Source organism: Amphiprion ocellaris, chromosome 13 (assembly GCF_022539595.1).
Source record: "Amphiprion ocellaris isolate individual 3 ecotype Okinawa chromosome 13, ASM2253959v1, whole genome shotgun sequence".
Taxonomy (NCBI): domain Eukaryota; kingdom Metazoa; phylum Chordata; class Actinopteri; family Pomacentridae; genus Amphiprion; species Amphiprion ocellaris.
Genome location: NC_072778.1, coordinates 32184042 through 32196200, shown reverse-complemented (window position 1 = coordinate 32196200; position 12159 = coordinate 32184042). Strand labels below are relative to the sequence as shown.

Genomic DNA, 12159 nt, shown 5'->3' with positions numbered 1-12159 from the left:
GTATCGCCCAGCCCTAACTTCATGCTTGGATCTTTCTCTGCATGTGATGACATTTTGCATCATGTATGTAAGTGTGTTTGTGCGTTCCTACTGCTGCTTACAGCTCCATCACCTGCTGCCTCGGAACATAACGCAAGTGGTAAATTTCTAAAACATATATAATCCTGCCAAGTAAAAAAAAAATCTGTTGATAGCTGTTAGTCGTAGTGGGAAGCTGCACAGCGTATCATTATAACCAAGAGGCCAAGCAGCTAATTCTAGGGCTCCTTCATGAAGACGGGCTCCTCCTGATTACGCCTCCACTCCTCACTGATCTCTCTCAAACACACACACTGATGAGGTCTCGCTACAGGCTTTTCATCTGTCTCACCACTCGATACAATACAGTTTTTTAGAGAGATGTTGGAGGGGAGGAAGTGTCAGCTGGTGTGTGAAGTCTGGCTGCTGGGTTCCTTACAAATAGTTTCACATATAGTCTGGTGTCAAAATCAGCAGATTTGTAGGTAGTTATTGTTGGATACTGCATAACGTCAAGTGTGCGTATGTGCTTGTATTACAGTATCAGTCGGCTACGAGTATGAGTCATGTCCTGGTGTTGTCCAATGGGAAAGGAGGACGGCCCTGATGCAGGGATTTGAGCTGGTTCCCTCCAACCTCGGAGGCTGGTCTCTGGACAAACACCACGCTCTCAACATCCGCAGCGGTGGGTTGACACACATGACACAAAGTAGCCTCACAAAAACACATACTATTTTCTTTTATCCGCATTTTATTTGCTTTTGGCACAACAAGGCTGGCTGTGTTTTCACAAGCACAAATTGAATTGGACTGACTTGAACTGAATTTAACTTAATTTAGTTATTTTCTCTTTTTGGAAAGCAACACAGAAACTCTGCTCTCTGTGACTTTGAAACAAAAAGGATAACAAGGCCACATGAAAATTGCATTTATTCCATCTGATTGTTTTGAGGGGGTATAAAATGATACTGCCAGCAACAACACAAAAAATTTCAAGACTTATTTCCATTTCACTGTTTGAAGTAAGGATAGTAAAAATACAAGGTTCAGGTGAGTCAACATCATACTGCCAAGAAACACAGTTATTATCTTCCTTAAAGTCCGTGGAAGATGCTGTAAATTTGAAGGCAAGACGCTATGAGCTAAAACATTGTTCTTCTACTCACTGATCAATTTTTACATCCTACACAAAAGTCTTTTTAAAAGTTACTCTTTTACAAAACTTTATCTATTGGACTTTTATTTAAATTAGCACATATTTAATGAGACAATGTATCACATACACATTGTAACAAAAACTACACACAGCTCTTAATCCAAAAAACTGAGGAGGTTTTATAGTAATATGTGTTAGTTTAAATAGTGTAAATAACGGTCTTCCTAAAATATGTCCTCGTCAAAATGAGTTTTTTCTCATACTTTGAGCCAGAAATCTCCACTTCAATACTACTTACATAAACATGACATTCCACTTTTATATCTAACTATATTCTGAAGGTTTATACAGTTGAGTGTTTGTTTATATATTATTCATAGCTAGCTAACATTTCATTTCTATAAACATGGTGAAAAATCTATTTTTTAAAGAAAAAAATAAAAGATAGAAAGAGATTTTTTAAATGTCTTCTGTAAAAACCTTTGACTCCAGTAGTCAAAAAAATCAATCAAAAACTGTTTTCTCTTTTTCCCTACATTTTTTTCAAGTTTAAAAAGATCGCCTTTATCACAATGCAAGCTCAGAGGTCTTTTCAACACACACACACATATATACATTCACACTCACATATATATATATATATACACACACACACACACACACACACACACACACACACACACACACACACACACACACACACACACACACACACATATATATATTAGAGGATCTTTTAGCTGAGAAGTTAGGCAAAGTATATATGTTCATTTGGACAGAATTCATTCAAAATGAGAATTAAACTCTCTTTGCTCCAGTTTCCCTTTTGATATCTATAGTATGTAGAATCACAGCATTTTTAACTTGAAAAAATGTTGATTCTGTTTTAGTTTTTTTGTAAAGTAATTAAATAAATCTAAGTTGTTTTTTCTTTTTTGTTTTGTTGTTTTAAATTGTGGTGGGTATGTTTTGTCCCTATTCTTCTAGCCAGGTTTCTGCTGTTTTTATAGAGGTGTGAGAATTTGTATTGATGTGAAAAATGAGTCAACAGTGAATTTAAAAAAAAGAAAATTTGGATTTAAAGGGTTAGGGTATTCATTGCACTTCTCTCTCCCCAGGAATCCTCCACAAAGGCAACGGGGAAAACGTCTTCCTGTCCCAGCAGCCCCCGGTCATCGGCACTGTCATGGGGAATGGTTTCTACCGGAGCGTCCCCTGTGGTCCAAGCTGCAGTGGAGCGGCTCGGGACATGATGCTATTTGCCCCTGTGGCTCTGGCCAGCGGCCCTGATGGCTCTCTCTACGTGGGGGACTTCAACTTCATCCGCAGGGTCCATCCGGATGGATACACCAGAACCATACTGGAACTCAAGTGAGAACCATGATCTCTTTGGCTTTGCTTGTCACAAGATGAGACTGTGCTCTGTAGGGATCTCCCACTTTGGGAAATGGTGGGATTTTGTGCATTGGATTGACTGAAGCAAAATTAAAACAAAATTAGCTGGGCTGATATGGATTAGTGTGGCATTAGCTCTGGTTGGCATCTGCGGTTGTGATCTGTTTGATCTCAGTAGAATACTTTGTGAAGTTTGTCTGCATGCAGAGGCAGAGTGTGTGAGGTTCAGACATCACAGCCTCTAATCTACCTCTTTAGGATGTGAGAGCAGCTGAGAGTCTTTGCTGTGAAACAAAGATACTTTTTTCGGCGGATTATGACGATGATATCTCCTACTACGCTGCAGGCACTACATTCTCTATTTCTGTATTTTCTCAAGCGTAGAATCTCGATGGGATTGCACAGTCATTTGTCCTGTAAAGTATTCTCCTTATGTAACTTTACTCTCTCATTCGCTGTTATTATTGTATCCCTGACAAATATTTCTGGTTCAGACGGAGGCTTCACCGTGTCTGTATTTGATACTTCCCTGTCCTCTGGGAGGAAATGCCAAAAAATCTTCCTGTTTAGGTTAATATTTAATGTGAAACAATACAGCCGTCTAAATCAACCCTAATCTCACTTTATGAGCAGAAAATTGAGTCGTAGTACCCTATGAAATTCTGAGTGACTCTCGTTTGCATCATAAATAATTGTTTTTACCTTCTCTTCTCTCCCTTTGAAATGCTCCTTTATGGCTTATTATCAGGAACCGGGACACCAGACACAGGTGAGAACTGGTGATTAACACCGCCTCTATGCACCTCCACACGAAACTAATACGTGCACACAAAGCCATGTGTCAAGAGAAAAGACAGGGCATGCTACAAAATACCTCGCAGCACTTTGCCTTGGTTTGCTTGTTGTAAATTGCATTGACCCAGTTTCCCCCCCGAAGTGCACACCGCAGACGAAATCTGCATTTACTATGATTGCATTTAAATTTTGCTGGCCGATATTAAATTTGTAAATTGGAAAACAGCCAAAATGTCAAGGATTTCATTTTTCAGAGGATTACTGAAAGTCTGTTTGGAGGATGCATCGGTTCACTCACTTCCTGAGCCGGGCTAAAAGCCTGAGGCCTGGAATGGCCTCACCGTCGTCCCTGGCCCCGAGCAATGATTGGTGGTGTGAGCTCAGTACACCGTGTTTGACAGAAGATTAGACAGATGTTATAGGGTTTGAGTGTTCGCCGCTGCTTGTGTGTCTGTCTGCGTGTGCGACGGTGTCGTGGGTTATCTCGGGCCGATCGTGTGTGTGCTTGTGGGCGTTTGTGAGAGCGAAAGACAGGCTTTATCCGATTTGAAAACACAGAGGATTTTTCACGATACCGTATCTCTACGATGCCAAAGTTTCAGGCCGTGGAAAAAGGATAACCTGACTGGGTGTTCATGGTTGTACTTTGTGGATGGGTGTCTATATATGTATGCATGCACGGTAAATGTGTAAATATTCAAATCATGCTAATTTCTCCTAAGCCAGTGGTTCTTCTTCTGCAGCTGTAGTCATTTGGATGTGTAGAAATTACAGTTTCATTTGGAGGAAAAATACATATTGATGCAGATGCATCACCTAGAACGTGGACGTGAAAAACAGCAGACTAAAACACATACAGCTGAACCTTGAAGAAGAAGAAGTTCTGATTCGTCACGAATACATTTCAGCTTCTTTATTCCTCACATAACCCAGCTTTGTTAGGAAGTTAAGGTCAGAACACAGGGTTAGCCAAGATACGGAGCCCAGTTAAAAGGCTCAACAATAGGATTTGAACCCCTGACCTTCTAATCAGCAAGCCAGAGCTCTAAAGGCAGAGGATAAAAGATTAAATTAGCCTTAAGTGGATAAGTGGTTATATCAGACAGCTATAAGCAGTGCATAACGATGTGTATTAACTAGCAAAAATTAATGATGTTTAGTTTAAAGAGAGCCACAATTAATGGATAATTGATCTTCTATATCAGCTAATTAGTGGCTCATATATGGACAAATGGTTCGAATAGATTTAAGAAAAATAATGTAATTGGTGAAACAGTGAGCTTAAAGCAATGGATAAATGGTCAATTTTGCACAAAGTATAAATGTTTGAAATGCCTAATGACTGCCATTTGTTGTAGTGCAAATGCAAACTGAAATAAATCAGCCTTACCAGTGACCGTTCAGCTGTGTGACAAAGATAATTCCACTATTATAGCCTTTTTTATGTTGGTAATTGTTAAATTTCACCCTGAAATAAATTCAAAAAACACATTTGGAAGATGAAAGTGGGTTCCTGAGTTCATCCTGCAGGTGTGAGGGGCAATATAAGAGAAAAAAGGTTGGGAACCACAAATGCAGGTTCTACACCATATGAACTGGATTCTTCTGAAGGCTCTTTGAATACCCTTTTCTTCCCCTGGAGGTTTCCCCTTTAGTTCCGGCATCTTTTTCTTCACGGCAGCTTTTTACTGTTAGCAGCATGTTAGTGTTTCTCTTTTATTCTATACTATTGTTCTCCTAAGTCAAATACATTAATTATTCATCCATATTCAGCTTTCAAAGCTTTTCACTATGCATTCTTCCCAGCAAAGTGCCTATCAGCCAACAGGGCTTCAAAACAAGGTGCTCTCTGAGGGGGAGACAATATGGGAAGTACTCAACGTGAAACCACCGTCTATTCTTCCCCTTCAAGAGTTTGAGTGAGGAGTAAAGCAAATAGGTGAGGAAGTCCTCAATACAATATTGTCTGAGAACCCAGACGGTCGATTCAGACAGTGAGGAGCAGCTAGATCAGTGTGTCCATCAGCTCTGATCATGGTTTTGTTATTATGTGCACAGGGATCAAGAGAAGCTAGAGTGGGAATGTTTGTGCAGTGGTTGTTATTGTTCATTTTGCTTCCACTGGATAAATGTATACAGAATAGTGAGCATCTAACTGAGACAAAGACAGGTGAAGTTATTTGTAATCAGCTATATGCACCGTGCAAAGCCTGTGGTAGCTTCCAGAGGCCCAACAGATATGATACGCTGCACTGAGCAGTGGCACATTTTGAAACTCGGTGAATAACTCTCTTAGGATCAAGTTTAAATTATGTATGTGCAGTTCAGAGCTGAGCTCTGTAAACAGTTATGCACTTAATGGACTAGATGACTGACAGCACCCTTGCCTATGTTGCAGTGTTTTGGTTTTTTTTCCTCTGGGTTGTGGGAAGATTCAGTCTTACATCAAATGGAAATGTTCTTTTTTTAAAAGTAAAACTTGGTGCTATAGAGCAGTCTCACAGCATACATCTGCTGTCCAAAGCAAACAGAAAATTGTAGGGAATGATTAGTCCCCCAGAAAAGGTTTCAGGTGGGAAAAATATTTTAATTAAGAAAGACTATGCAAAAGCCTGACAATAGAAATATTTTTCTTGACATTGTAATTTCCCATGTTAGACATTTTTCATTGAATAACTATGGAAAAAAGGAAAAAAGAACATTTTAATGGCGTGTCTTCGAGTTTAATTGTCAGAAGGCCTTTGACCAGACCCGGCTGACATTGGATTTCACGCTACAAAGTAATTGCTTGGAACTCAGTTAGTTTCAATGTTCAAAGTGTAAAATTTAAATTCCCTCTCACTTTTTTTTCCTTTTTCTCTTTTGCGATCACTGTGTTCAACACTGAATAATGCAACACAATAGCCTGACAATATCAAAGGTTTCATGAATTAATGAACTGCAGACTATATGTACAAAGTCAAGACTTCTCTGTACAGCTGCATGCCCACGTTGCCATTCATCCTACACAAAGTACTCTATACGGCTCACAGTCAATACAAGGGTAAATGAAGTCAATTTTCACAGCGGGCTCATACTGTAAGCCTGAGGCACGACAAAAGACAGTTTCATATGAAGAGCATGAAAAGTAAATAATTCCATGGTCCATCCTGCATATAGAAAACGGTACATTTGAGGCTTCTCTTGAATAAGCTCCCAGTGTTTTGTGCACCTTTCATAAACTGACAATAACTAATAGAACCACAGATGTAATGTGTCCTTGTGAGTCTTTCAGTTTAGGCCAAATTCAGCTATATGGATTTCCTTTGGTTTATGTTTGCTCTTTGTTCAGTGTTGTTGCCACTCCATGTTCTTGTTCCCGTTTTATTCCTGCTGCAGTTTAGTGTGTTGTATTGTGGACTGTCTTACATAAAAAGACGATAAATGTAACAACTAAAGATGACGTCATGCATACACATAAAGTGCACATAAAAAAATCAAAAACAGAGGTGTGATGAGCATAGCCCCTTCTCTAAATGCACAAGCGTTCTTGCAACAGAGGTGTCGGATTGCAGAAACTTGATGAAACTATGCAGCTTTTGGTGAGATTCACACGGTTCTCTGCCTTATTCAATCTGCACATACATTTATACATAAGGTTCCATTTCGCCGCTTGACATGTGGGTACATTTATGCACACGAACAGTTGACTAACACTGTAAAATCTTAGCTCACACAAAAATATCCTCATGGCTTCATTGTAAGCAATTGTGGGTCTCTGGATACTGCTGGTTTTGTACTGAGCACTATACCGGTGTGCATTAGAACATAAAGAGACATCGGTTCTTCTTTATTTCCTTAGTAAATAAAGCAAATTTGAGCATTACAGACATGTCCAAAAGTGCCCTTTTACACCTCATTGAAGCAATGTTCCATTCATATACGGCAAACCAAAGGCACACAGACAGACCTGCATGCTTCTGACAACAAAGAAGCTGTGAAAGGATCTGAATTCTGTCTTATTCTACACAGATCTTTTAAAATAGCCCGGACAGAATTATTGCTGCACCTGAAAAGTGGTGATAAATAAACGGATTCTAGTGATATTTCAAGCAGACCGCTGTCTTCAATTAGCATCACAGGTGTCTTCAATTTTAAAATCTATCATTCAGCCTGTTTTAATGGAGAAAAGTGCTCGCTGGGTTGTTTGGTATCATTATCACACTGAACATGGACAAGAGCAGGTGAAGAAGAGAGTTGCCAGAGGAGATGAGCCTCTCTTTTCAAAAACACTGCTGCTAATATTATTTGGAGGTTTAAGGTCCATTGGGAACCAGCCCACCTCCCTGGATGAATCTGCAAGAGTTAAACTTGCACTAAATTGACCAAGAAGATAGTTCAAATGTTGGAAATAGAACATAGAAAACTTCAAAACAGGACACCGCTTTCCTTTTGACCTCTAAGATTAAGGTGCGACAGTGTCTGGTTGCACCAAAATTCACTTTCTGAATGAAAGAAGAAGCAGGAAGGGCTTATTTTTGCAAGAAAAACATAAAAAGACTCGATCTGTGTTTGATAAAATGCATGTAGACAAGTCGCAATCCTTCTGGGAGAACATCCTTTGGGCAGATGAAACAAAATTAGCTCACAGAAGGAAAAATTGAGCTCTCAAATACAAAGGACACCATCTCCACAGTGAAGCATGGAGGATGCTCAGCGGTGTTGTGTTGAATCTGTGCAGGGTCACAGTGAAATCAGCAGATAATCAAGGCCTTCTGGAGTGAAACATACTGTACCAGCATAAGAGAGCTTTGTTTCAGTCACAGGTTGGGATAAGGATCCAAAACTTACATCTAAAATCACCCAAGTAACACTGAACCTTTCTGCAGATACCTGCTGTGAAGACTGATGTTAATCTAATTGAACATCTATAGAAAGAGCCGAAAGTCACAGTTGGGAGGAAACATCATCAAGATGGAAAGAATTGCAGCATTTTGTAACCAGCTGTGTTGAAAAAAGTACTAGAAATGTAGCAGAAGTTCAAATAAATATGTAAATATTGTGTTACATCTAAATAAAAAGCACTCTTCTGTCAAACATGGAATTCAGAATGATGGACTCCAGTTGCTTTTGCAAGCTTATTTCAGAGAAAATTGTATTTTTTTTAATTAAGTGGAATGGTACCTATACTTTTGGCCATGTGTGTTTAATCAAATTCCATTCCTTTGCTCCAGTTATATTTTATTCTGTTGCAAAGCTCAAGAAATAAGGTGTCTAATTTTGAAGTGGGAGTAATTCAAATTCAGTTTTATGTCAAAAACATCCACATATTCTGGTATGCCTCCCGTGGAAACACTGGCTTTAAAAGAAGGAATTAGTTAAGATCATTTTGTAGTGTTACATCTTTTAGATTTTATGAAAAGCTGTCATGAGGTTTATGTATTATAGCGTCTCTTCTAATAATGCAGAAAAGTGTAGCACCTTATCAGAGCGTTATCTGGCGTGTGGATCCAGGGGCAGCGCTTTCCTCTTGAACAGGATTACTTCTGTTTATGAAGGATGGCTTGCAGTGGTCTTGTGAGGATTTGTGTTTTTCTACTGGCATAGAATCTAAATTGCAGTTAAAATGGAGTATTTTGAAGGAGTATGTTGACATTAGCTTGTGTTACCTTTATCAAACTGGATTAATGTTAGTTGTGACATACAAGGAACATATTAGTCACTGATTTAATACTTTGAAATGAATACTTTGTAACTATACTAATGCCCAGTGCTAACAATGAGATTATCACTTAGAACTTCTATTCAGCTGCGGTGACTGTGGCCATCTGTACCATGGAAATTAGAAGACATTAATCTTGTTGTTTCAGTGCAGGCACAGGTCTACTCCTGGAGTCTCTCACACTAATGCTATTCTCTAGGATGACCTGATTGTCTCTAAATACCTTTACCTCAACTGATGGTGTTGTCTAGCCATGAGCACTGAGGAATATTAGAATTTTCCAAAAAGTAGGCTAGTCTCTCTGTCAGTATAACTTCAAACTGCAGTGTGATGCAGCTTTGGGCGCGTAGAAGAAAAAAAACAGCTGCCAGCTGTGAACCATTGCATGTCTTAGGAAAAAGCACTGTAATGCATCTTTACCACTGAATCTGCGTTGCTTTATTTTCAATTACCTTTGTTCTCTTACTAGCACCAGCCCTGCACATAAGTATTATCTGGCCATGGACCCGATGGGGGAAGTTCTGTACGTGTCCGACACCAGCAGTCGCAGAGTTTACCGGGTGAGGAACCTTGGCCAGCCAAAAGATCCATCTCGTAACCTTGAGGTAGTAGCCGGCACGGGGGAGCAGTGTCTACCTTTTGACCAGAGCCACTGTGGAGAGGGCAGGAAGGCCACCGAAGCTGCACTCAATAACCCCAGAGGTAAGATAATATACACAGTAGATCTGAAGAACTCACTTTCTCAGGCAGGAAACAGCTGCTGTAGCCACGGGCATGAATTACATTTATCACATTTATCATTTCCAGGCTAATATATATAGATTTGTGAACAGTACTCACTGATCGATATTTATCAGAGTTAGCAATGCCTAGCTGCAGGACTCAGCTTTGCCTAGTTGTGTGAAGGTCAGTACTTTAGTACCGAGGCAGCTCATTATACCAACATTTTAAGTAAAGTAGTTTGCATGTATTTCACCCCCAGCTCTCCATTTCATTCTTGGCAGAGTGCGCTGTGCTAAGTATCAGTTCTGAGATCATCACGGGGCACACTGGTATCACGATCTCATAAAAAGGCACTTTGATAACTCTGGAACTGGCTGTGAGACACTGTGTGCTTTGAAGATTTTTCTCCGGGAAGTATAGCATTTGAAAAATGGTAATCCATATGGGAGGGTGATATCATCTTTTCAAATGACAATATTGTGATCACCTTAGAAAGGCCTTACACGTGGTTGCATTACCATAATGTATCATTCCAAGGTGCTGACAGTACTTTGTGACAAGACTTACAATCATGGATCAGTAACCCTCTTAACCCTAAGGAGTTTCTGGGCGCTTCTTTGATCCTGTCATGTTTGTACTCACTGTGGGCTCATTTTTCAATGCATAATATACAATCATGCATCTCTGTGGAAACAGCACAAACATGGCTAGAAGTGGAGAGAACTCAAAGTTATCTTTTGTGCAGTTTAACAAATTTAAAATGCAATGAATAATAAAAAAGAAAACAGCAAAATTTCTTTGATTAATTATTTACCAAAAACTGAAAAGACTTAGAATCAACATTTACAGCATTTTTCCAAGTGTCCACAGGTGTTAAGAATATTGGCGAAAAAATACAGTGATCCTAGATAACCTAGAGAGATATTTTACTGCTTTCATTCTGAATTTGTTTCCATACTAAACTCTCTCTGCTCTGTGCAAACACACCCTGCAATGGAGCTAAAAGCTCTCAGAATTTTCATCACATTGTTGGTTGCGGATGAGTTATTAGTTGCTTCACGATTGCACCGAAAAGCACAGAATGTCTTGTTCCTTACAAAACCTGGTTAATGCAAATCCTTTATTTTTCTTACTTTTTTAATTAGACAAGTAGAATGAAGGAATTTTGATGAAATATGATCGTAGGATTACATTTGAATACTTTTTCAAGACATACACAAGGAAGTTGAAACTCCAATGATTTTTTTCTCATTTCACAGTTTCGTGCTTGGATAAATAGTGTAATTTTGCGAGTTTTTTAAAAGGTAACATGCTGTTTTGGAGTTCAGAGGGTTAAAAAATGTCATGAATCTCTCTTGTGTTGTCTATCCATGGGTGACTGCTGTTTATGAAGTCAAAGAAAACAGCTTGATTAATTCCCTTTTTCACACAAATTGTTTCCACCCAAACAGATTTTATACTTTTTCCATTATATGTAGATAATTAATTATTGGATAACACACACAGTGAACGAATGTTGTGTTTTGTCAGACTCCTCTGTGATTAAATTAGACAGTATACATATACACAGTATACATCAGCCACAACATTAAAACTGCCTGTGTGATATTGCATAGGACCCCTTAATGCTGACATGAGACCTCCTGGGGTGTTTTATGGTGTCTGACACCAGGATGCTGGAGCCTTTGGATGCTGAGATTGGGAGCTGGGGAGTTTGTAGGCCAGGTCAAAGGCCTGGGGTCTTAGTCTTGCGCCTCAAGCTTTTTTGCGATGTTGCAGGGCTCATTTTCTTGCTGGTGTAACAGCGCATATATGACAAATAATTCCACTTGCTGTAATTTGATTTTCATTTATTGTTGTTGGCTCAAAAGCGCCCTCTCTGGAGCTGTAGTGTGTAACTGGCGTTGGTGCCACACTGTCAGTTCCCGAGAGGTGAGCACAAGGTAGCTTGTGGAGCACAGCACGGCTCATAAATGGTTGTTTTCTTGATAGTATTTGATGAGTATATGTACACTATTATCTATTCGGATTTTCATAGGAGTGTGTTCACATGTATGTAAGATTTTTGAGTAGAGGTTTTCTTATATTTACCAGGTACACACTGTGTATTATTACCTTGTTTTAATATTGAATAATTGTGTAAAATTGACTGTCAGTTCCTGAGAGGCGTGCACGAGAAGAAACGGCTCAAAGAAGACGTCTCAGCCTTCCGAGTTCTGTATACAAAAATTACACAACGCAGAGTCGAGGGGTTTTGAACCAGCTGGTGACATGGTTACACTGGGGAAGTGCTATTGCCATGGAGCATGTATATGGTCTGCAGCAATGTTTAGGTAGATGGTACGTGTCAAAATAACCTCCACATGAAAAC

The 12159-nt window shown here is 39.4% G+C and overlaps 1 protein-coding gene across 1 annotated transcript in view; it reads left to right on the top strand.

Annotated features, from left to right (window-relative positions):
- tenm1 (teneurin transmembrane protein 1) overlaps window positions 1-12159 on the top strand; it is a 188429-nt gene that overhangs the window by 127057 nt on the left and 49213 nt on the right. Inside the window, exons 19-22 of the mRNA XM_055016602.1 lie at window positions 560-703; window positions 2293-2545; window positions 3318-3338; window positions 9535-9767. Of these exons, the coding sequence (XP_054872577.1) occupies window positions 560-703; window positions 2293-2545; window positions 3318-3338; window positions 9535-9767 (651 nt within the window). The remainder of the gene's footprint in view (window positions 1-559; window positions 704-2292; window positions 2546-3317; window positions 3339-9534; window positions 9768-12159) is intronic.